General features: G+C 42.2%; 1 protein-coding gene across 2 annotated transcripts in view; it reads left to right on the top strand.

The window, feature by feature from the left end:
• Nucleotides 1-482: 482 nt before the first annotated feature.
• LOC112571642 (tyrosine-protein phosphatase non-receptor type 12-like) overlaps nucleotides 483-23,634 on the top strand; it is an 88,093-nt gene continuing 64,941 nt past the window's right edge. The window contains exons 1-2 of one of the 2 annotated variants that reach the window (XM_025250791.1): nucleotides 483-718; nucleotides 8,455-8,563. In XM_025250791.1, coding sequence (XP_025106576.1) covers nucleotides 614-718; nucleotides 8,455-8,563 — 214 coding nt within the window. In that variant the 5' untranslated portion in view covers nucleotides 483-613. The remainder of the gene's footprint in view (nucleotides 719-8,454; nucleotides 8,564-23,634) is intronic. The other variant, XM_025250794.1, reaches the window with a different exon arrangement.

The following is a 23,634-nucleotide window of genomic DNA, read 5'->3' as shown; positions in this document are numbered from 1 at the left end:
TTGTTATGGCTCGCCGAGACTGACAGCGGATCACTTCGCACGAGGCCAAGAGTCTCGGCATACGGACATCAGTCCATAAATACACGTCCATGGCTCAGGCAACTTCGTAACTTTTGGTGTAACAATGGGTCCAGTAGCCAGTAGCCACGGATCAAGGCTGGCTATTACCTACGAACCCGCGTGAGAAAGGGACAGCCCTTGGAGCTGTTCGACCCCTACCGTCTACAAAACAAAGACATAACTTATAGTACATTACTCGAGTGCTACAACAAACAATAAAATATAACAAGAAAAGATGAAAAGAGGCGCAGACACAGAAATCCATCACTTGGGAAAAAAGATGTTGATATTAGCAGCCGACAATTGTTCTCTTCGCCAGCGCACAGCTAATGGGTGGAAGAATAAGACACAGGATTTCACGCATTAAGCAGACCAAGCCAAGCACTAAAGCTCCGCAGTAAGAAAGCCGCTAAATGCTGATTGGATGCTGTCATAGGTCACAGACCTTGAGGAAATACTGTCATTCAGGGATATTTATCTTCCTCGTCGGTAAATCAACAGTGCATCAACAGTTTGGAAAAATCTTCTGTGAGTGAAAATCCAGGCCATTAATATGGCCAAACACATCGAAAAATGTCTTAACGACTTTATACGACATGTAAACACCTTACTGGCAGAGGATGACCCAGCTGGGAATGGTTTTCATCGCGAATTTAGGGTATTTTGCCCCCTTTTTTTTTATACTTTTAACTTTAATACTATCCGCATTATCCTTTTGAAGTCAGAAGGCAAAAGACCATATTTGCGCGCGCGGACACACACACACATGCTTATTGCACAGTTTTTTGTTTTTGTTTTTTTTTTTGGACACGAGATTGAATGCAGCAATCGTGGCATTTAAAACTGCAGTTTCCCAGAATCAGTGACAGTGGGTGGGGGACGTACTGTTCTACAGTTTGTATGGTTCATGTGCCTGCCAGGTTAGTTCGAAACGTCAGTTACAAATGATACATAAAGTCAAGGAACACCAAATGAAACATTTAACATAGTATAGTATCCCTGTACAGATTATGCATTAAAGGTTCATGTTAAACATGCATTTCTTTCAGGTAATATGGTCAAATTATAGTATTATTTAAATTATAATTCTCTATTGTGGGGCATTTACATTTAGCTATTGAGTCTTAACCAACATCTTCTTGTGCTGAGGGTGAATACCCAGCCATCAGAGCTGACCTATCCCCTTGTCTGTTGTTTTCTCCCTTACAGACACATGCTTGCTTTTCCCAAAATTTTACCCCACCCCTCTGCAGTTTCCTTTAAGGGTCTTCCACTTGCCCTTTATAACAGAGGAAAATGAGGTCCTGGAGGATGAAGTCCTGGATGGGCTTCAGCATGTCCTGCCAACACAACTCTTTGGCTTGGATTTTTCCTAGTTAGTTGGCTTGGCCCACACTCATGAATCTTCTGGCCATGCAATGCTTTAAAATTAGCTAAAGTACTGAAGCCTGGATCAATCTGGTCTATACATCTATAGATCAGAATATATTTTTCTTAATGTGACCTGCTAGAAATAACATTTTTGACTATGAAATATCTTTCTCATATCAAGCCACTATATCTTTCTTGCTTAAAAGCTCAGGACATTCATTAAGCACTCAGCTATGTCCACTTGGGGGCAGATCAGATGGTCTTACAACTACTTAAGACTTCTATCTCAAACTTCTTGACCCCATTCACCATTGTTGGGAAAGCAAGCTATCCTTGGACAGCAAGGACCAGGTGAAGACCACCTGCTTAAAGTTGCTTGAGGAGGTTTGGCCTCATTTTCTGGTTGAACAGGAATCTAGAGAGGTCTTTATCCATCTGTTAACAAAGATTTTCAGAACAGAACAAGAAGTTTTAGATCTTTCAAACATCTCAGGAATGGCCATAAAAACAGTAATAACAGGTACAGTCGGACCTCGATAAGTTGACCTTCCCTAAGTCGAAAACCTCCCTATATCGAATTAATTGTTAGTTCCCGGCCAAATACCTGCACCTATTACGCCATTTTCCCTAACTCAAAAACTCCTTCAGGAAAGTTTTGGGATTTTTATTTTTTTTACATTGATGAAATAAGCCATTTTATTCTGCACACTAGAATTAAGCTCTGTTAATTGAGAACAGTTATGTTTGTTGTGTTTAAGAAATGAAACAATTATTTTTAGCAGATGTATTGTTTTATTAAGCCTGTTTGTCTTTGACATTCCTAGTTTTACTTTCCTGATCTTGCATTTGCAGGTTCCTTTTTGATATACTTTATTTTACAACGTGTATGTGGTATTTATATTCCATTTAAGATGATACCAAATGGAATGATGGGGTGTCACGGATCGACGGTGCCTAGAAACACTAAGTTTATGTTTGTGTGAATGCAAAGCATGGAAGGAGAGAAAGAATGAGTGAGCACTGTGTTCAAGAGAATGACGAGGGAGTGAACTGAGTGAAAGGCAGTGGGCATCCGATCGTTGTGTAGGAAGGTGGTGTTATGCCATGATGCCCACTGGCTTGAAATTGTAAAGTAAAGAGGTCAATCAATTTGGTGTGCACCACGACCTCGGTCTAACATGTGGCCTTGCCTAGATGAGGTAAAGTATTTTATTCCTGTAAATTTTGTAAATATTATGGTATTTAGAATTGTTATTAAGGAGGATTTAGAGAAGTGTGCCTATTGATGTGAGAATAAGGAGCGAGATAAGAACAAGCATTTAACAGAACTCTTGTTCCCAGCCATAGGTAGTAATATCTCAAATATACAGGTTGCAGTTGGAGTGTGAGAGAGCTTTGTACAACACGACTTGTGCGGCGTGTGAGGGTGATTAATTCTTCCCACTCCAAACAACACGCACATGTTTATCTTGGTGACTGGAGTCTCAGATGTGTCCCAAGGACCATCGACGACGTGTTAAGTGTTGGCCGAAGTGCCTAGCTGGAGCTTGGTAATGACATCATCATATCACCAGCAGCGTGGGGTTATTCAACGTTTGTGTAGTGATTCACGGATTGGATGTGTGTTTACCGTGTGGACAAGAACGGGTTCTGTAATGCTCATTGGATTATATCAGTGACCCAATACTAGTTGGGCAAACGTTACATCCTGGATCTTTTCAAATTGTAAGCTATGACACGTGACACCCTGTGGCAGTTACTTTATTTTGACTTCGAACAGTGGAAGTACAGAGATTTTTTTCCATTAGTTGATAAATGTACAGAGTGTACAAGCATGAAAAATCTATGTGGATTTATGATACAATCTGTGGATTTGCCTTTAACACCCTAAAAAGCTATTAAGTGTGTATTTCGATCTATGTACAATGAGCAGAAAGTAGCGACCTGTTTGTTAAGATTCTTTATTTTGGGGTTTTGTTTATGATTCTGCATTGTATGTTCTTGCCTCCCCTAGCTGTACCAATGTAACCAGGGATGTTCTATCTAATCCTCTTTGTGCATCAGGTTGCACATAAGGCCTCAACCAGAGTCCGCTACCGATGTCTCGGCTGAAACCCGCTCTAGGTGACCCCATGTCCAGCCCTTTCCTTTCATCTCCCTTTCCACTGTTCTTCTCCAAGTTTCCTTTGGGCGGCCTCGTTTTCTTCGGCCGTCTGGAGTCCATCATAGAGCGACTGGAGAGGTTTGCTGGCGGAGCACATGTCCAATCCATTGCCAACGCCTTCGTTGAACCTGCATGGTGATGGACTCAGTTTCAGTTCTTCGGTGGAGTTCTTCGTTGGTGATGGTATTTGGCCAAAAGATGTTAAGTATGCGCCTGAGGCATCTGTTTTGGAAGAAGTCAAGTCTGTTACTGATGGTTTTGGTCATCTTCTATGATTCTGATCCGTAAAGGAGGGTGCTGATCACATTTGACTTGAAGGTTCTCAGCTTGATCTTCTGACTGATGCTTTTTGCCTTTTATGTGCTCCTGAGTGAGGCGAAGACCTGGCTGGCTTTTGCCAGTCGGGCTCGAAATCTCCACCTCTGCATCCCCGGTGTTTGACATTTTGGACACAAGATAGGTGAAACTATCAACTTCCTCAATCTCTTCTCCATTTAGTTTGATGCTGTCTTGGACTCTGGCGTTCACTCTAATACTTTTCGTTTTCTTTGCACTGACCTTCAAGCCAAGGTTTCCAGCTGTTTCTGAGAAGGCATTTGTTTTTTCCTGCATGTCTTGGTGGCGATGCAACAGCAGGGCAATGTCATCAGCAAAGTCCAAGTCCTCCAGCGTTGTTGTTGCTGTCATAGTCATGGTCCATCTGATCCATCTCCTCTCACTATCGGTGGAAGTCTTCATGATCCAGTCCATGGCCAGGCAAGGACTCACTAGGCAAGCATACCCCAGGGTCCCACAGGGACACCGGGGATGTTGTTAAGGGAAATGTAGTAGTGATGATGTTGACTGGTCACAGTGTTGGTGGATCAGTGCTTGTTTATCTCATGTAAGGTCATTGACCTGGTAGCCCAAATACACTATCTGGGCCACCCAAAGCAATAATTTGTTTTATTTTTGAAAAGAATGCGTAACTGTTGAGAGGGAGTGAGTCAGAGAATCTGCCTGTTCTTGACAAGGGGGTAATTTTTATTTATGAAACAGTAATTAATAATGGATAATAATAGTAGCACATTTATATTTCTCCAGCTTCATTTTGACTCAAAGCACTTTACATAGAGGCACATGAGCACACCTGTTATGGTGGCATATTCATGAATACACAAACATGAAAGCACAATGCACAGCAGAATAGAAATAAATTTGAGTGAGAGAGTGCTTTACCCACCATCAAAGGTAGCTTAAGGCATCCCAAAATCAGCAACAACAAAAAACAGAATAACAATAATCATGGTCTCATGCCCATGTAGTGTAGCCTGTCATGTGAAGGCCATCAGCACCTGGTCTGGAGTCCATCGCATGGAAATTTTTCTTTAAAAAGTAGCTGAAAAGTTAGTATGACGTCTGTATGGAAACACAAATCACAGTTCCTAATGCTGCGGCCCAGCCCTCTCAGACAGAAACATCGTTCCATCCACACAACTGCCATGAGAGCAAACGGTCATTGCAATATCTGTCTATGGCAGAGTGTCTAGAAATCTCTGGTAACATGCCGGTCCCAAGCCCGGATGAAGGAGGAGGGTGTGGCATGGGGCTAGCAACCCCACCCTGTAAAAAAATAAAACGCTACAGAAACCACAAGTATACTAACTGTACAACTGGAGCCTGGACGGGAAGATCCTTCTTCAGAGGGGCTTATGATGCTTGCTGGTGAAAGCCCTCGGGAAGCCAGCTCGCCGACCCATCTTCTCACAGCCAAGGCAAAAACCAGGATAGGGACCTGGAACATCAGAACCCTATAGGAGAGGAAAATCAGCTCAGATAGCACAGGAAAAGAAGAACTATAACATCAAGCTCCTCGACCTGTGCGAGACAAGATGGAATAGCAACGGTCAGACCAGACTTTCGTCAGGGGAGACAATCATCTACTCAGTACATGGAGACCATGACCACACACAAGGAGTAGCAGTACTGATGACACAGGAGGCTGCAAGATCATTACAGCATAGGAACCAGTTTCCCCATGACTCATGTCAGCCAGGAAGGAAGAAAAAGGAAGAAAATCACCATCATCTAGTGCAGTGGTTCTTCAACCACTTTACTTAAGTAAAAGCTATGGCGGACCACCAAGGCCTAAGTAAAAAATATGGCGGACCACCAAGGCCTAAAAATCAGTCTGTACTATGAATTTCAAATTTAAATTACCGCATTTGTTTCATTACAATTCAAAACTAAATATCCTTTTGTAAAAGTAGTATAGTAATAAATTGACATAAAACTACGTATACCTCGTTCTTTGTAATTAAAATGTTAATGCGAGGAATGCATCACTTTAAACATCACTTTGCTGACATATGACGACTGTCAGCCGCGGACCACCTGACTTATGGCCGCGGACCACACTTTGAGAACCACTGATCTAGTGCTATGCACCTACCAATGCAGCTAAAAAAGAAGAAAAAGAAGACTTTTACAACTCCCTATAAGCACTGGTTGATCGTACTCCAAAATGAGACCTAAAGATCATAATGGGTGACATGAGTGCCAAAGTTGGAAATGACAACACAGTCAAAGGACACATAATGGGAAAGCATGGTGTGGGCAAATGTAATGAAAATGGTGAGCTGCTCACAGACTTCCTGTCTGATGTGTCATGGAAAGACCTCAGCTCTATCTTCATGGTTGCCACAAGAAGGTTGTGGTCTATGGCTGCATTTGCTTCACGCCTTACCCTGATATCCAGCAGACTTCTTCTAAACTAACGATTAATGGTGATGTGATCGATCTGGTTTTCTGTATGTCCATCTGGTAAAGTCCAGGTGGTCTTGTGAATGGTTTTGTGTGGAAAAACTGTGCCTCCAACTACAAGGTCATTGTCATTCTGTTTGCTGTTTTATGCCAATTGCTATATGTTTTTGCCGCTGCAAGTTCTGAGCAGGGAGGCATAATATTGAACAATTTAAAAAGAATTTGTACATGGGTAAAGTTTGTTGAACTGCATTGGGTGGCAAGCATGTAGCCATGTGGTACCCTGGAGGGTCAACATATCAACTACTTGAAGTTGCACAGCTTAATTATTCTGGCAGTTAGCAGATCTCTATATTTTGATTTAGGAACAAGTGGCAGGGCCAGTGATGCTGGTGTTTTCAGAGACAATGCTCGTACTGCTGTCTTGAGAATGTGCTTGACATTCTAGTGCCAATGCCTCCTCCAGGCCATGTTACTCTTGTCCACTACTTTATTGTACATGATGATTCCTTTACCCTGGAGTCATATTTACTAAAACTATTCAGTATCAATAAAGTCATGGAGAACCTGCATGATGCTAAGGAGGAAATGGAGAGGAGGTAGCAAAAGAAAAAAATGACTAAGTATATCAAAGGCTTGCCTCAAGAATGTGTTTGAAATCTTTGCTTTTAAAACTTCCAAGGAGGCCCTTTTTTATCATTCCCAGATGCTTCCCTTCTATGTCTGACATTCATCGATGTCAGTTCCTGTAGAAATGGTGTTCTAAATGAATCCATTTCCTGATTGACATCATTTTCTGAAAATAGAGGAAAACATTAGACTTAATCATATTCATAAAAACGATGTATACATTTTTGAAACTTAGAAAATTCTTAAAAGCAATTAAATTAACAATAACAATAGCAACCAACTTTATTAGTCCCAATGGGCAGTTTAAATGGGAGATGTGCTCTGTTTCCAATAAATATTTTTAAAAAAATTAAAAAAATAAATAGATCATTCCCATGCACACCTACACATCACACGCACACACACTGCTGACAGTTCATCTGTGATTGAGTAGCTGGACTGCTGATGGCATAAAAGATTTCAGATGCCTATTGCTTTTGCATACTGGCATGGCATTGTGTTTACCTGAACTTAATAAAACAAATTCCCATGCTAGCACATGTTCAGGTATTGACAGAATGCAGGAAGCTTTCCTAACTAGTTATTGGTCACAGAAGGAAGTCAGGTCCCTGATACCAATTATCTTGGAACAGATGTGAACAATGCTATTCAAACTATTCATATCATAAATTAATATGTTAAGGAGAAAGTGCATTTCATAATGGAACAACTCTTCTTGGGAAGAAAATTTTTCTTATATTTTCAGACATTTTTATGCATTGTCCTAATAATTTTTGGCATGACATCATTTCTGCATTCAACTTATTTATTTTTTATAAGTTATCACTAGTGCCAGTAGTGCCCATCTTGGTTCACACTGAATTCAGTTTAATCACTTGCAATCACTGAACTGTACACCAACAGGAAGTGAAGAGAGAAAGAAATTTTTGCCTGTAATGCCACTACCCACAGCATGAGCAATTTCAATAAATCCATTCTTGGCCTTATCTAGACTCATGTAGTTGGGATGGCTTTCATCAAAAATACATGGATAATCAGAGAAATGAGCTGAAAACATTTTCTTCTGAACACAAGATTTTTATGTTTTAATCTGGGGGTACTGCCCTTTTCTAACATGCTGATTGGCTACAGCCCATGCAGTGTAGGTTAGGCCTTGGGTGAACAGTGTCCTTTCCTTGCAAACCTTGCTTCAAGGCCCACGAAGGCTTGCAAACCCCAAAAAGTGCAGTTTATTGCAAGTAAATTGCCTCTTGATTACAAAAATTAACCCATGTAACAGAATGACATTTGATTGGGATAGTATATGCACTGCAGATAAAGTTTTCATGTTCTTTTCGTGAGTTACTATATACAGGTGCATTCTTTTTTCACCATTAGAGCACCAAACTTTAAAAAGAAACACTTCTCATTTTATGATATCAAAATATTACATTTTCTAAACCAAGTAAGATTGTAAATCATGAAGTTTTTTGGTTTCTGTTTGGCAGGTTTTGCGTGAGAGTCAGATTGAGAATAAAAGAAATGAGCTATTTCCAACTGATGAAGGACAAAAGGACGAAAACATCAAGAAGAACAGATACAAAGATATTTTACCAAGTATGTTTTAATCATAATTTTAAAACATTTTGCATTAACTGTACAACATGAAAAAATTCTTCTCAGTTTTAGACCATATAATTCCTTTGGGTTTAACCAAAAAAAGGTTTCATCCGCTGAGTAATGAAAAGTGCTGTCATTGACATCTGTAGCTTGAAGGAAAAAAAAGTTTACATATATTTTTATTTCTTTGCATTTTTTTTGTTTTTGGTGAGGAATGCTCACTATATATATCATCAAGGTGGGCGAAACCAGCATCACCTTTGTGTCCTCTATCAGGAATCTGGGATTCATTTTCACTGCAGACATGACACTTGCTAAATTACAGCTGTCTGTCAGTCTGCCTATTATGAACTACGCAAGATCAGTGCCATCTGTCACATTCTCTCTATGCACCTTGCCAACACTCTTGTCTGTGGGTTTGTTTTATCCAGACTTGATTACTGCAACTCCTTGCTTGCTGGCTGCCCTGAATACCTTCTTCACAAACTCCAGAAAGTACAGAATTCTGCTGCATGTCTGGTGCTTAGAGCTAGGAATTGGGACCACGCCACCCCTCTCCTTCGTTTTCTACACTAACTTCCCATCCATTCTTACATCCAGTACTGTCCATGCTGTGTTTTAATTTTTTTGCTGGCACCTGCCCTGATTATTTCTCTGAACTGCTTTTCCCTTAAGTCCTAGCTAGATAACTCCACTCCTTGTCTGATGATCGTCTCCTTACTTTTCCTGTCACCAAAACAACATATAGCCACAGGATTTTTGGTTATTGTGCAGCGAAACAATGGAACTCTTTCCCTTTCCATATCCTCCACCTACCCACTATTGAATCCTTTAAACATGCACCGAAAACGCACCTCTTCCGTAAACATTACTCCTAACAACCTTTCCCATAATGCTAGTCCTTTTTCACACCCTTCTTTTTGCAATATCAAGTTACTCTCAGCTCTTGTTCTTGTTATTTGGTTCTTCATTGTGTTTTCTATATTTGATTTTATTCTTTGTTGAACACTGTTGTTTATTCTTTTATAGTTTATATGTTATTTGTTTGTTTTCCTGTCCCTCGTATGCTGTCCATGTTTCATTCTTGTTCTTAAGTACTAAGAGCATGCTCCTTAGGAATATGAGTATGTGCTTTACAGATTTTGCATTTATTATTATTATTGGCTGGTTCCCTTTCTTCATGGGAACAACTTTTGTCTCAAGTGAACTTATCACATATCTGCTAGAGGCTAACTTAATGGGTAAACCAACTGTTATCATAAACATGATCCTAGGACTACAAATCATACTGAATTGTGACAGATAATTGATGTGGTACTTGTTGAAGACTAACTTAAAACAATGCATCACTTTATACACTCAAGTAATAACTAGAGCATGAACACTTTCATTTTACCATCATCCCATTATGAGGCTTTATAATAATATATTAATATGGTATTTATAATAATATAATAATATTGTATATATTTAATAATAGTTTAAACACAATAACTGGTAATAAGATGAGACACAAGAGCAGAACGTAAAGCAGTGGATGAATTTATGAAGGGATGGATGTACTATAGACAGTGTAAGATGGAATTGTTACATGATGGTTAGCATGACAGACAGTATTGCCAGGGAATTAAAAATAGTAATTCAAGGATGATGATGATGATTATGATGATGATGTAGTTTTATAACGTGCTAGTATCCGCATCACAAAGATGCGCTCAATGCGTGGTGATCCCAGCAGCCACCAAACTGCAGGTCAAATGATAACTTCAAATAAGTTTAAACAAGTGAGTCTTCAGATTTTTCTTGAAAGATGCAAGACTCCTTGGTCGAGAGGGGAAGCGAGTTCCACAAAAGCGGGGCTACACTTGAGAAGGATCTAAAACCCGCAGTCTTCTTGTTAGTATTCCCTGACTGAACACTCAGTCGTTCAAGTCTGAATTGGGCTGCTGAACGAAGGTTCCGCTGAGGTTGGTAACGGCGAATGAGTTCTTGTAGATAGACAGGCGCAAGGTCATGAAGACAGCCATATGTCAAGGTTAACACTTTGTGCTCAATTCTTTTCTCCACAGGAAGCCAATGTAGGTCACGTAGTACAGGAGTAATGAGGTCAGTTGTTTTCTTTCGTGCAACAATCCTCGCAGCCGTATTTTGCACTCGCTGAAGCCTCGACAACTCGCTCTTTGAAATCCTCCAGAGGCAGCTGTTTGCATAGTCTAATTTAGAACCGATGAGGGACACAACAACTGCATTTGCAGTCTTCTTATTAAGATTGGGTCGGAGTCGTCCAAGTGTGCGGATATGGAAATAACATGCCTTGACTACAGAACTGACATGATCAGACATAGAAGATTGTCGACATAGAGTCCAAGGTTCCGTACAGATTGGAGAGGGGGATTCTAGCTTGACCCACTTGGATGGAGTCTAGAGAGACTTTGCTAAGGCTAAACTTGGAACCACATAGCATCGCCTCTGTCTTCTCATCATTAAGCTTGAGTTTATTCCTCAGCATCCATGACTTGACCTCTAAACAACAATCTTCTACAGCACAAACTGCCTCACGCACCGACTCACTGTCAGTACTAAATGAAAAATAGAGTTCATTGTCATCTGCAAACATCTTACGGTTCACATTATGTTTCTCAATGAGAGGACCAAGCTGAGATGTGTAAATAGAAAATAGAACCGGGCCCAAAACAGAGCCCTGCGGGACACCACACAGCAATGGAACTGTCACTGAAGAAGCTTGATTGACCATCACCCTTTGTGTGCGGTCACTGAGGTAGGAATGGAACCACTGCAAGGCGGAACCACCAATGCCCACCTCCATCTGGAGACGAGTTAGTAGAGTGGTGTGATCAATGACATCGAAGGCCGCACTCAGATCAAGAAGGACCACAAGAGTCACGTTCCCTGCATCCGCACTGCACAGAAGATCGTTCATAAGACGCAGAAGGGCTGTCTCACAGCTGTGCTTGGGTCTGTATGCCGACTGGAATTTATTCAATAAGCTGTAGCGGTCCAGGTGGAGTTTCATTTGCTGAGCAACGACACGCTCCACAAGTTTCGAAACAAAAGGCAAATTCGACACAGGTCTATAGTTTTTACACGAGCTAGGGTCCAAGTTGTGCTTCTTTAAGATAGGCTTGATCACAGCTGTTTTAAATTGTCTGGGTACAGTGGCAGAGAAAAGGCTAGCATTGACTATGCTTACGAGTACAGAAAGCAGAATGTCAAGGTGCTGGAGAACAACACTAGTGGGAATAGGATCATCTACAGACGTGGTTGGGCTACAACGCCTAACTAATTTCAATAGTTCATCTTCTGTCACTGGTTGAAAGTTAGAGAGGGGCGTGCCACAAAACAAGTCACTGGTGTGCTCCGCAGTAACAACCGAGTCACTGAAACTGTCAATTATGGTCATTATTTTGTCTTCAAAGTAAGCACTTAATGTACTGGCAGCGGTCTGGTCATCCATCTCTGGAAGAACAGGCTGAGTCACATCTTTACCCAGGAGACCATTCACAACTGCCAACATCTTGCGGGAATCAGAAACTGCAGAGCTTATAATATTCATAACATACCGCGACCTAGCTTTGACAATGATGGCTGAACACTGGCTCCTTGTATGGCGATAAATCTGACGCTCCACCTCCAGTCTACTCTTGCGCCATTTGCGCTCCGCCTGACGCCTGACCTTCTTGGCTTGGCGTACCTCTGGAGTAAACCACGCAGTATCAGGACGCTCAGTAATGCACCTCTTTTTCACAGGCGCAAACTTGTCAAGAAGAGCAGTCAGGGTGCTGTTGTACAGAGCCACAAGCTCATCCACATTGTCAGGAGGGGAGACCAGGAGAGCAGAACGCTGAAGTGCAGTACGAAAAGAATCAGAGTCCATGCCCCGCACATTTCTAGTGTACACAGTCTTTCTCGGTAAGCCAGGCCTTGACATGCTGGTAGTAAACAACACAAGAAAATGATCCGAAAGTTGCAAGTCTTCCACAACAATAGACCTAACAGTGTGATGGCCGGGTCTCGCAATAACCCAGTCCAAGGTGTGACCCTTACAGTGGGTAGAGGAGTTGACATGTTGAACAAGATCAAGGGAATCCAACAGCTGACAAAGTCTCTTAGTGTCAGGGTCAGATGGCACATCAAAATGAATATTCACATCTCCAAGAATTAACAAGTATTTGTTGGCAGCAGCTAGGTTGGAGACCAGGGGAATAAACACTTCACAGAACGCTGAATTAGTCACTTTGTTGTTTCTAGAGTAAGGAGGGTGATATAGAAGCAAGACATGAAACGTCAGTGAACCACGAGTGAGGGCAAAACTGAGTGACTCAAAAGTCTTGAACGTTTCTGACACCAAAGGCCTCAGAAGCACGGATTTCTTATATACAGCAGCAATCCCACCACCACATCTATCTCCAGACCTGGGATTGTGAATGAACGAGTATCCCACGGGAGTGATTTGCTTGATAACAAGTTCATCTCCAGCCTCCCTAAGCCACGTCTCAGTGAGCAACAGCAAATCCAGTGACTTGTCAATAATCATATCGTGAATGTCCACGGCCTTCCTGACGACAGACTGGGCGTTGAGGAGGCCACATAACAGTTGAGTCTGAACTATCTGACTCTCAGATGAACTTGTAATATCTAGCGTTTCTGATGTAAGGGGGTCAACACTAGACCCATCTTCATTCACAATAGACGTACAGTGAGGGGACAGGTCTGTGAACTGGAAAGGGAATGCCGGAGTAGGGGAGGTGGGCGGAGGAACAGCAGTAACACTGGTGTCACAAGAAATTAATGAGATGTCAGTAGGCACAGGGTTGACATCATTCACCAACACAGTGGTGAAGGGGCCATCAAGGACAGATGCAATGGAGCATGAAGAATTACAGGAACAGAGCCGTAGCCCCAAAGACAAACTTTCCACAGAGGCAGTAAGTCCTAGAGGCTCACTGGTGCCAGAGCTTTGGTGCTAACACTTGCACTAAGTCTGAACGGGAATGAGCAAGTCTACATGCACGCACTTTCCTCCCACCACGTACTCCACGCACAGTTTTGTTATTAATTAGTCCAAGTTTTCTGCAATATAACAGCAAGTTAATATCCAATACACCAGACACATTTTTGGCAAGGACTTTTAACACAGAAGCAGAGTAGTGTAATTGACTCATGAAATGTGGCTAAAAAGGAACACAATTGTGAGAGAGACAAAAACTGCTGCTACTAAGCGCATTGAACACCACTGACCCACCACTAACTGATGATGTTTCAAACATAACAAACAGTTTGGTACTCAATGGGAGCACACAAACATGAGGCAATCCTGTTAATCACTAACCCCAGAACTAAAGCGGCACCATGAGAAGCGAAAACGTGACAGCAGCATCAAAACAAGAGCAGGACGACATAAACCACGTATAGATGACAACAGGCAAGAATCATCAATTCAATTCAATTCAATACAACTTTATTCATCCACAAGGGCAATTAGAGGTATGATGACACGCCAGCACACTAGAGGGAAGAATGATGTGAGAGATGAAAGGGAATAGATTCTGGCGACATACACACACATGTGCACACACACCCACTCATATAGTAACACAGCAACAGGAGGTTCAGTGGGCACCCCGCACAAGGTCACCTCAGACGGACACATCATCACAGCTAGTGGAATTTAAGAAGTGGATGGCTCGCGGAATGAACGAGTTACGGTAACGGTTCGTTCGACTTACCGGTACAGCGTATCTGCGACCAGACCGCAGGAGTGAGAACTCACTCGCCAACACATGACTAGGAATAGTTAGGATACGGGATGCCGTCCTAAGGATTTGCTGTGTATTGAAGAGGGCTAAATCCCTCTGCTTGGTTCCGGTGATTTTGGAACAGATCTTAACAAGGGAGACAAGGCTGCTCCTGTTCCCTACAGAGAGGTTGTGAAACCAAGATGTGAAAGAAAAGGTGATGAGACTCTCAATGAAGGACTGATAGAACCGAGTGAGAATGACTGGGCTGACAGAGAAAGACCAAAGCTTCCGTAGCAGGTATAAGCGTTGCTGGCTCCGCCTGAGGATCATGTCAGTGTTCACATCCCATTTAAGTTTATCATCAAAGATAGTACCTAAATATTTATAAGTGTTGACAATCTCGATGGCATCACCATGGATAGTGCTATTAACCACAACAGGTCTGTTCAGCCTAAAGTCAAAGATCATTTCCTTTGTCTTTGAGACATTCAAGTCAAGAAAATGTTCATCACACCAGCGTACAAAAGCAGGAAGAGCGCCACTGTGAACGTGTTCATGCTCATACAAGAGAGACAACAAGGCAGTGTCATCAGCAAATTTTATAAGAAAGCTTCTATCAACAGTGGTTCTACAGCTATTAGTATAGATTATGAACAATAGTGGGGACAAGCAACAGCCTTGAGGGGAGCCTGTACAGGTAACAGTAATGTCGGAGAGAGTACCATTAACAAAAACTCTCTGCTGCCTGTTGGTTAAGAAGTCCAGGATCCACAGAGTTAATTGATGGGACAAATGGAAGTCTGAGACTAGGCACTCTGCTAATAAGTGAGGTTGCACAGTGTTAAAAGCAGAAGAGAAATCAGCAAAGAGAAGCCTGGCATGAGCTCTAGGTGTCTCCAGATGTTTGTACAGAGTATTCAGCAGGAATGCCAATCATCGACACCTCTCCCAGCTCTATAGGCAAACTGCAGTGGGTCAAGACATTTATCAACAGCAGTCATAACTTCATTCCTGACAATTTTTTCCAGCGTTTTCATGATAAGTGACGTAAGAGCAACTGGTCTGAAATCATTGGGTCGACTGGGCCTAGTGGTTTTTGGGACAGGCACAATGTACGAAAGTTTCCAAATATCGGGGATACGGCCAGAGTCCACAGAGAGCTGGAATAGATGTTGGAGAACTCCACTAAGCTGTTCGGCACAGTAACGGAGGGTACGTCCACAGATACCATCTGGACCGGGAGCCTTGTTGATATTGACACGCCTCAGCAGATCTGTGACAGAGGACTGGGCAATCACCAACCCATGCTCAGAGACAAGAGACTGTTTTAGTGTGGAAACATTGTGAGAGAAGTCATACTTCTCAAAGCGGGCATAAAAGGAATTGAGGACATTGGGAACATCACTGTCAGCAGAGCCCACAAGTTGCACAGGTTGTTTACGAGCGCTTGCCATGCAATGAACAGACGACATGGTCTTAATACCACCTCAAGCAGCCCTGAGATCACCACTACTGAACTGCAACTCGACTTTGTCCTTGTACTTTCTTCGAGCTTCCCTAATGGCATCCCGTACCTCCCTATTCACTAGTTTCCTATCTTGAGCAGAACCAGTATAAAATATGCGTTTTTTATTAAGTAACACCGATTTCAGTTCTTTTGTCACCCAGGGTTTGTTGTTAGGAAAGATGACAGTGTCCTTAATGGGTATGACAGTGTCAACACAGAAGGTGATATACGAGGAAACAACATCAGCCAGGTCATTGAGATTGTCGCTGGAGTCATAGAAAACCTGCCAGTCAGTGCAGTCAAAGCACCCCTGCAGGCATAGCTTGCTCTCCTCTGTCCAGCACTTTACTGTCTTCACCATTGGCTTAAATTTCCGACACACTGCCTTATACACCGGCGTCAGAAAAATGCTGTTATGATACGACGCTCCAAGGGATGGCAAACACAGAGATTTATAAGCGCCAGACACAGAGCCGTAGCACAAGTCGATCATGGAACTGCTTCGCGTGGTCGAGCATGACACATATTGCTCATAATTTCTGAGTACCCCACTCAACCGGCAGTGATTGAAGTCACCGAGGATAAAATGGGGAGCGTCCGGGCAAATGGCTGCTAACTTGAGTGACACTTCTGTAATCAAGTGAGCGGCAGACTTGGCACGGTCGCGGGGATGGATGTACACAAGTGTGAAGAACAGCGACATAAGTGAAACATATAGATCCAAGATCTACTTTGCAGAAATTTCAATAATAAAAACACAGGTCCACAATTCAGAAAATGGGAAAAACGCAATGCTCAGCAGTATTGGAAAAGTTACAATTGTGTGTGGGCACAGGCAATCCAGGTGATGCACAGATCTAAAATATGGCAAGATGGTGCAGACGTTATAATGGAAATAAAATGCTCCAGATAATTGATAGAAGTCGCAAAGAACACAGCAACCAATCCAGAGAGATAGAAAATGATATCACAAAGTCACTGAGCACTGGTACACAAAATCTGACGCAGATAAACAGGCAAAGACGAATATTACCGAAGAGCTGACACTAGGCAGGTAGTTAAATAAAGGGACATCACTCTCACATACTAGTACTTAGTGAACGGATATGTTGTCAGAGAGTGTTTGAATGTAGCCTTGGAATCTGAGTGGTGAATATGACGTGAAAAAGAGTTCCACTGCTTAGCAGCACAGATGGAGAACATTCGTTGTCTATATATGACTATCGTTGTGAGAGGGATAGATAGAATGGAAGAATCTGATGAGGAGCAAAGGTTTCGGGCAGGAGAGTGGACAGACAAGATTTCAGTAAAGTAGTATGGGGAGTAGCCTTCAAAGAATCCATAGTATAGAGTTGAGAGCTTGTAGTCTATTCTCACTTGAACTGGTAGCCAATGAAGAGAGTGAAGAAGTGGTGTGACATTTTCACATTTGTGAGTCCGTAAAATGAGACGAACAGCTGAGTTCTGGATTTTCTGAAGCTTATCAGTGAGGACCTGAGAGCCAGCAAGAAGAGAGCTGCAGTAATTTAGTTTAGACAGAAAAAAAGGAGCAGATGAGAATTTTTGTAGTTGAGATGGACAGAGTATGGCGAATGGAACTGATTTTTCGGAGTTTACAGCATACAGAACAACAGATGTGAGAACCATACTTATCAAGAGACATGTCAGCAGACATTATGTAACCTATTTCCAATTTTGTTTAAAATTGAGTTGGCCTGAACCCATTTCAAGAGGAACAGTCATCATAATTAATATTTTCATAAACTGTAATGTGGGAAAAAATATATTTAACTTTCGATAGTACAAATATGTAAGATGTGTGCAGCAACATTATTATTTTACATCCAAACATTGACAGTAAATGAGATTATGTTCACATGCTACATAAACGAAATGGAAAAAAATGCAGAATTCAACTAGGGCAAATGAAAATCTACAATGCAAGATTCAGATTAAGAAAGTAGGCATTTCAGTATGCATCAGATTGATTGATTCTTTATTACTTTAAGGACATAGCTTCAGCAAGGGTGTGAGTATTTAAAAAAAAATAACTACACATTTTAAAACTGCTGTAATACAATCCAGTAAAAAGTAATAACAAAACCAGTTATTCTCAAATTCTATACGCATGTAACCAACACGTCAGTCCCTGATGGCTACATAGGGGTGGGCTCATCCTACAAGATTACAACGAAGATCGAATTGCTGCACAAATGTAGATTTTATTCAGAGTTTCACTTGGCAGCTGGTATGCAGTCTCTTCACTTCCAAACCAAAAAGCCTCCCCACAACTGCAAAGCTACCCTACTTATACTATATCGCGTTAAACATTCCAGAACTATCCACCCCCTTTACCCACGGTCTCATCATGACCTTTCTCAGTTCCGTGGTCATCCCCACCCTGCCCTTTTTGGTCATGGTCTCCCCAAGTGACTCAGGCAACCTCCTAACAATAGGTCCAGTCGCCAGTATCCGCGGTTGGGCAGTTCAAGGCTGGCTATTACGCACGCAGCTGGTGTGAGAAAGGGACAGTGCTGGGCACCGTTCAACCCCTACCCTCTACAAAGACTTAACTTAGTACACTACTAGAATGTTACACTCACATACATATACATGCACTTCAAAAAGCAGCATTTATGAATATGACTACCCTCTCACATACACTGCTCATACACCATTATCCTAAATATCAAAACCATATATGGAGAATCATTACATCATAAAAGAGAAAACCTTTTCACAGCCTTTGGCCATCAAATCAAAACTTAGAGAAGGCAGGCAGATAAACAATTATCATGTGTAACATACATTATACTCTATGACCTTCCTGAATGTAATGGGCTTTAATTTATGCCACAACTTTTCTTATCCCCAATGCATTGTAAACAAAAGAGGCAAGATGTAATCATTCATGGTTCTCTATTATTTGTTGCACTTTCTGTACATCTTCAGACACCATTCAGCATCAGGAACATTTTTCTTGGGCTTTTAAGTCCAAGACTTTTACCAGGATCCCCCCCCCCCCATCTCCTTTCCCATGGAGGCGAACACGCAGTTTTTCTGGCTGGGTGTCTTTCTCTTTTCCTTTACCTTTACTTTCTCTCTTATTGACTTTTTTATCAATATTCTACTCCAACAAGCTCTACCTCTCCTGTCCTAGTTGCTGGCACGGAATTAAATGTAAACAAACAAAACTCTACTTTCTCTCTGTCGTTTGAAACTCATGCTATCTTATGTCTGTGTCTTCAAATTTTCTCCTACAAAGTCAGTATGCATCCACTTTTGCGAACTGAGAGGTATGTTTCCAAACCCATCTGTTTCTGTTAATTGCACATTATTCAAAGTGGTCCAGAAAGTAAAATTCCTTGGGGTCATCTTTGACTGTAAACTGTCTATTCTCTCTCATATCATATCTCTATGCCTTTCTTGTCAGAAAGACTTGGACATTCTTAGAGTAGTTGGCCATGTCAGCTGGGGGGCAGACCTCACAGTCCTGCTTTGTCTGTATCGTGCCCTGGTCTGCTCCACGCTAGACTATGGATCCATCATCTATGGCTCTGCTCAAGAGTCCTACCTCAAAATTCTCAATCCTATCCATCATCAAGGGCTTCGCATCTGTTCAGGTGCCTTCCACACCACTCCTGTACAACGTTTGTACGCAGAAGCTGGTGAGCCTCAAACTCATGCTATCCTTTGTCTATCATTTAAAAGCACATCCTGGGAACCCTGCATACCATGCTGTTTTCAAACCTCAGAGTGCTGCCCTGTGAGCAATTAGTACCAAGGAACAAAAGCCATTATCACTACGTGTAGCACCTCACCTACTAGCTACTGGAGTAGATATTCAACAGGTAGGCCTTTCCATCTACTACCAATCCCTCCTTGGACCCTTCCTGTTCCAGAGATTCATCTTGATCTTACAGTTTGCGTCACTGTTGGCCTCATCTTTCTCTAACGTTTTCATGAACTCCTTTCTGACTACCCTGGATTCTGTTCCATCTTTACAGATGGCTCCAAAGTCCCAAGTAGGGGCACGGTAGCTGCAGCAGCAGTTCCGTCCTGCCAACTGCAAAGGGCACCTTCTGTCCGTCTGGCTGATGGCTGTTCAATTTCCATTGCAGAATTTCAAGCTGTCTTGCTAGCCTTGCAGCATGTTCACTGCTTTTTGGAGCACAACTTTTTGATTATTTCAGACTCTCTTTCTGCCATCCAAGCTCTCTTTCCCAATGGTTTTGACCACCCTCTTGTGTTCTAGTTTCATAAAATTCATGCAGCACTCTTTCAGCGAAACAAAGACCAGACTGTAAAGTTTTTTTCTCAGCCTACATTCAGTAACTATGGCAACACCACTGGGACACTCTGGGCCAAAAAAATTCTATGCCACTCTTCCCTGTCTTTCCGACCGCCTACCTTCGTGCCATCCTGTGAGGCGGGAGGAGATGGTCCTTACTAGATTAAAATTAGGACACACCTGTGCCACGTAAGGACACCTCGTATGAAGTGAACCACCGCCTGTTTGTCCATGGTTTAGGGGAAATTTTAGTGTGATACATATTATGGTCATTTGTCCTGTTGGCAACTTTTTTTACAGAAAATTCTTTGTTTTCTTTGTTCAGGTCTGTCCCATTGGCAGCAGTCTTTACATTTTAGAGGAGGATAGGACTTTATCATCAAATTTAAGAAATTTTATATTCTGGTAATTGTTTTCTCTAGATTTTTGGTTTGTTGGTGGCTTTTTTGGGCTTCACCACCCCTTTTTACGCTTTATCCACTCTTTTACATTTTGTTTTCTTCTTGTGTTGACTTTTAAAAGAATGTTATGGTTATATGACTTGGGAGGTTTTGTCCCTAAACTTTTAAAGTTAAAATTACTTTGTTGCCAGATATAGCCCTAGTTGCTTTGGGCATCCATCTTTTAATATTGCTTAACGAACACTTAAGAGCTGCTACAATAATAAGTTACTAATAGATGTGTTGCCCGCAACACAAAATTGCAAAGTACCACCTTAGAAATGTGACACTTAAATTTACAGCAAGAAAACTACTACAACAATGCAAACTTAGGCACAAAAGTAGCAAAATGTAACAACAATTATGGCGCAAAGACTAAAAATTATAGAAGTGGACCCTTTGCAGAGCAAAAACTATGTATGTATATACATGTGCGCTCCCTGAATAATTGACTAAGAGCTAAGGAATGTGACAACTGAATTGTTAGCTACAACAATGCAACAAAACTAGGCACAAAAGTAAGCAAAATTTAAAAATTATATATTCAATTGATTATCAAGATGTGGAGATCGAGTTTCGATTTCGACTAGACCAGAACTAAGGTACAAAAATGTTAAAAGAAAACAGGCAAGCACGAAACAACTAGCTGTAGACGACAATGTTACAGACGATTCACTTGCAATTTGCGAAGAGAACGTTGAGACAACAGTTCACTTGCGATTTGCAATGAACAAAAAGAACGTTATAGTCCCCTAACATCAAGTCTTATAGGAAATGACCTGTAAAGACTTTCATGAGCTGTGATCTTAAGAACATGCGCAGACCTCAAGGAGTCATTGATTCTTGGTAGGTCACTGAGTCTCGCTACACTGTCATATGTCCATGGTCATGTAGTGGACATGACCTGTTGATTCCTGCACCAGCGCACTGTGAGAAGTCTCACATAAAGCTGGAGATCGTCACAGAGGCAACAAACAGGGAACTCGCTGTGGGTCGCTTTCAGGACTTCATAATAATCTTAATGTCATGTGTTGCTTACTCCAAGGGTGGTTGAGGTGTAGGGGCCAGGAGAGGGTGCCTCGGGGCTGGTGTGGCCAGTCGTTTGGTCCGGTCAGGAGAAGGGCGGGCACGTCGCGTATCTCTCAACTGGGACAGTCTGACTTGCGAATGACTGCTCTGATTTCTCTGTGGAACTTCATGCCATCTTGCTTGCCTTGCAGCACGTTCACTGGAGCACAACTTTTTGATTATTTCAGACTCCTTTTCTGCATTCCAAGCTCTCCTTTTTTGGTTGGTGATAGCCTGCAACCTTGTCTTATGCCGGTCTTCATTACGAAAGATTAAGTGAGTTTGCCATTGTGGATAACCTCCTCCTTTGATTTCTTTTTGGCTGCCTGGTTGTTTCCCTCCCCTGGGGAGAGAGGCAGTCATAGTGCCCATCCCAAGACCTAGAAAAGATCCCTCAAATCTAAATTGCTATTGCACTATCACTGTTCCTAATTACCTGTGCAGAACTAGAACACATGGGGAATGCTCATCTCATCTGGCAACTCAATCTTCGGGTCTTTTTTCTGCCTTGCAATTGATGACATTATAGCAACTGGATCACTGGTCCATTTTGAAAGTTGAATGCAAAGAGCATGTATTTCTGGTGATTTTCAGCTTGGAGAAGGTGTACTACACTACCTGGAAGAAAAGTATTCTGTTGGACCTATATGCCTGAAATTCTGGGGCAGTTTGCCACTATTTACTGAAAACTTTCTGTCATGTCTCTCTAGACTCCATCCAAGTGGGTCAAGCTAGAATCCCCCTCTCCAGCTCCGTACGGAACCTTGGACTCTATGTTGACAATCTTCTTACTATGTCTGATCATGTCAGTTCTGTGGTCAAGGCATGTTATTTCCATATCCGCACACTTGGACGACTCCGACCCAGTCTTAATAAGAAGACTGCAAATGCAGTTGCTGTGTCCCTCATCGGTTCTACATTAGACTATGCCAACAGCTGCCTCTGGGGGATTTCAAAGAGCGAGTTGTCGAGGCTACAGCGAGTGCAGAATACGGCTGCGAGGATAGTTGCAGGAAAGAAAACAACTGACCATATTACTCCTGTACTTCGTGACCTACATTGGCTTCCTGTGGAGAAGCGAATTGAGCATAAATTGTTAACCTTAACCTATGGCTGTCTTCACGACCTTGCGCCTGTCTATCTACAAGAACTCATTCGCTGTTACCAACCCCAGCGGAACCTTCGTTCAGCAGCACACTTCAGACTTGAACGACCGAGTGTTCAGTCAGGGAATGCTAATAAGAAGACTGCGGGTTTCAGATCCTTCTCCAATGTAGCCCCGCTTTTGTGGAACTCGCTTCCCCTCTCGACCAAGGAGTCTGATAGTATTGGATCTTTCAAGAAAAATCTGAAGACTCACTTGTTTAAACTTTTTTGAAGTTTTCATTTGACCTGCAGTTTGGTGGCTGCTGGGATCACCGCGCATTGAGCGCATCTTTGTGATGTGGATACTAGCGCGCTACAAAACTACATCATCATCATCATCATCATGTCACCTCTGTCAAGTTTGCATTTTGTCTGTTTTTTCCCAATTCTTTCCTGCAGCTCTTCAACAAAGGCATTATCTTCTGACTTCCTGAGTAATATGCAAGTGTACCTGGGTAAGGCTGCTTTCCAGTCTCCTGGTCAATTGCAGTCGTTTGTATCTTAGTGTATCCTAGCCTATGTTCAGTCTGTGTCAACCCACTGGGACACACTCTAGGCCAGAGTTCACATGCCATCCTTCCTGTTCTTTCTGACCAGCCCCAACATGTGGCTGTTCTGTGCAGCGGGAAGTCATGCTTCATAGCCTTAGGATGGGACATATCTATGCTACACATTCCCATCTTTTATGAACCAAACCCCCACCAGTTCGTTCCTGGAGTCAGGAACTCTTAACTCTGTGGTTCTCAAACAGTGGGGCGTGCTCCCCTTGGGGGGGCACGACGTGCTTACAAGGGGGGGCGCGAAGATGATCATTTTAAAAAAGTTTCTCATACCGGTATTAGTGAAATTAGCTTACA

The sequence above is a fragment of the Pomacea canaliculata genome, linkage group LG9 (assembly GCF_003073045.1).
Source record: "Pomacea canaliculata isolate SZHN2017 linkage group LG9, ASM307304v1, whole genome shotgun sequence".
NCBI classification, from domain to species: Eukaryota; Metazoa; Mollusca; class Gastropoda; order Architaenioglossa; family Ampullariidae; genus Pomacea; species Pomacea canaliculata.
Note: the sequence above shows the minus strand (reverse complement) of the source record. Positions and strands in the feature narration are given on the sequence as shown.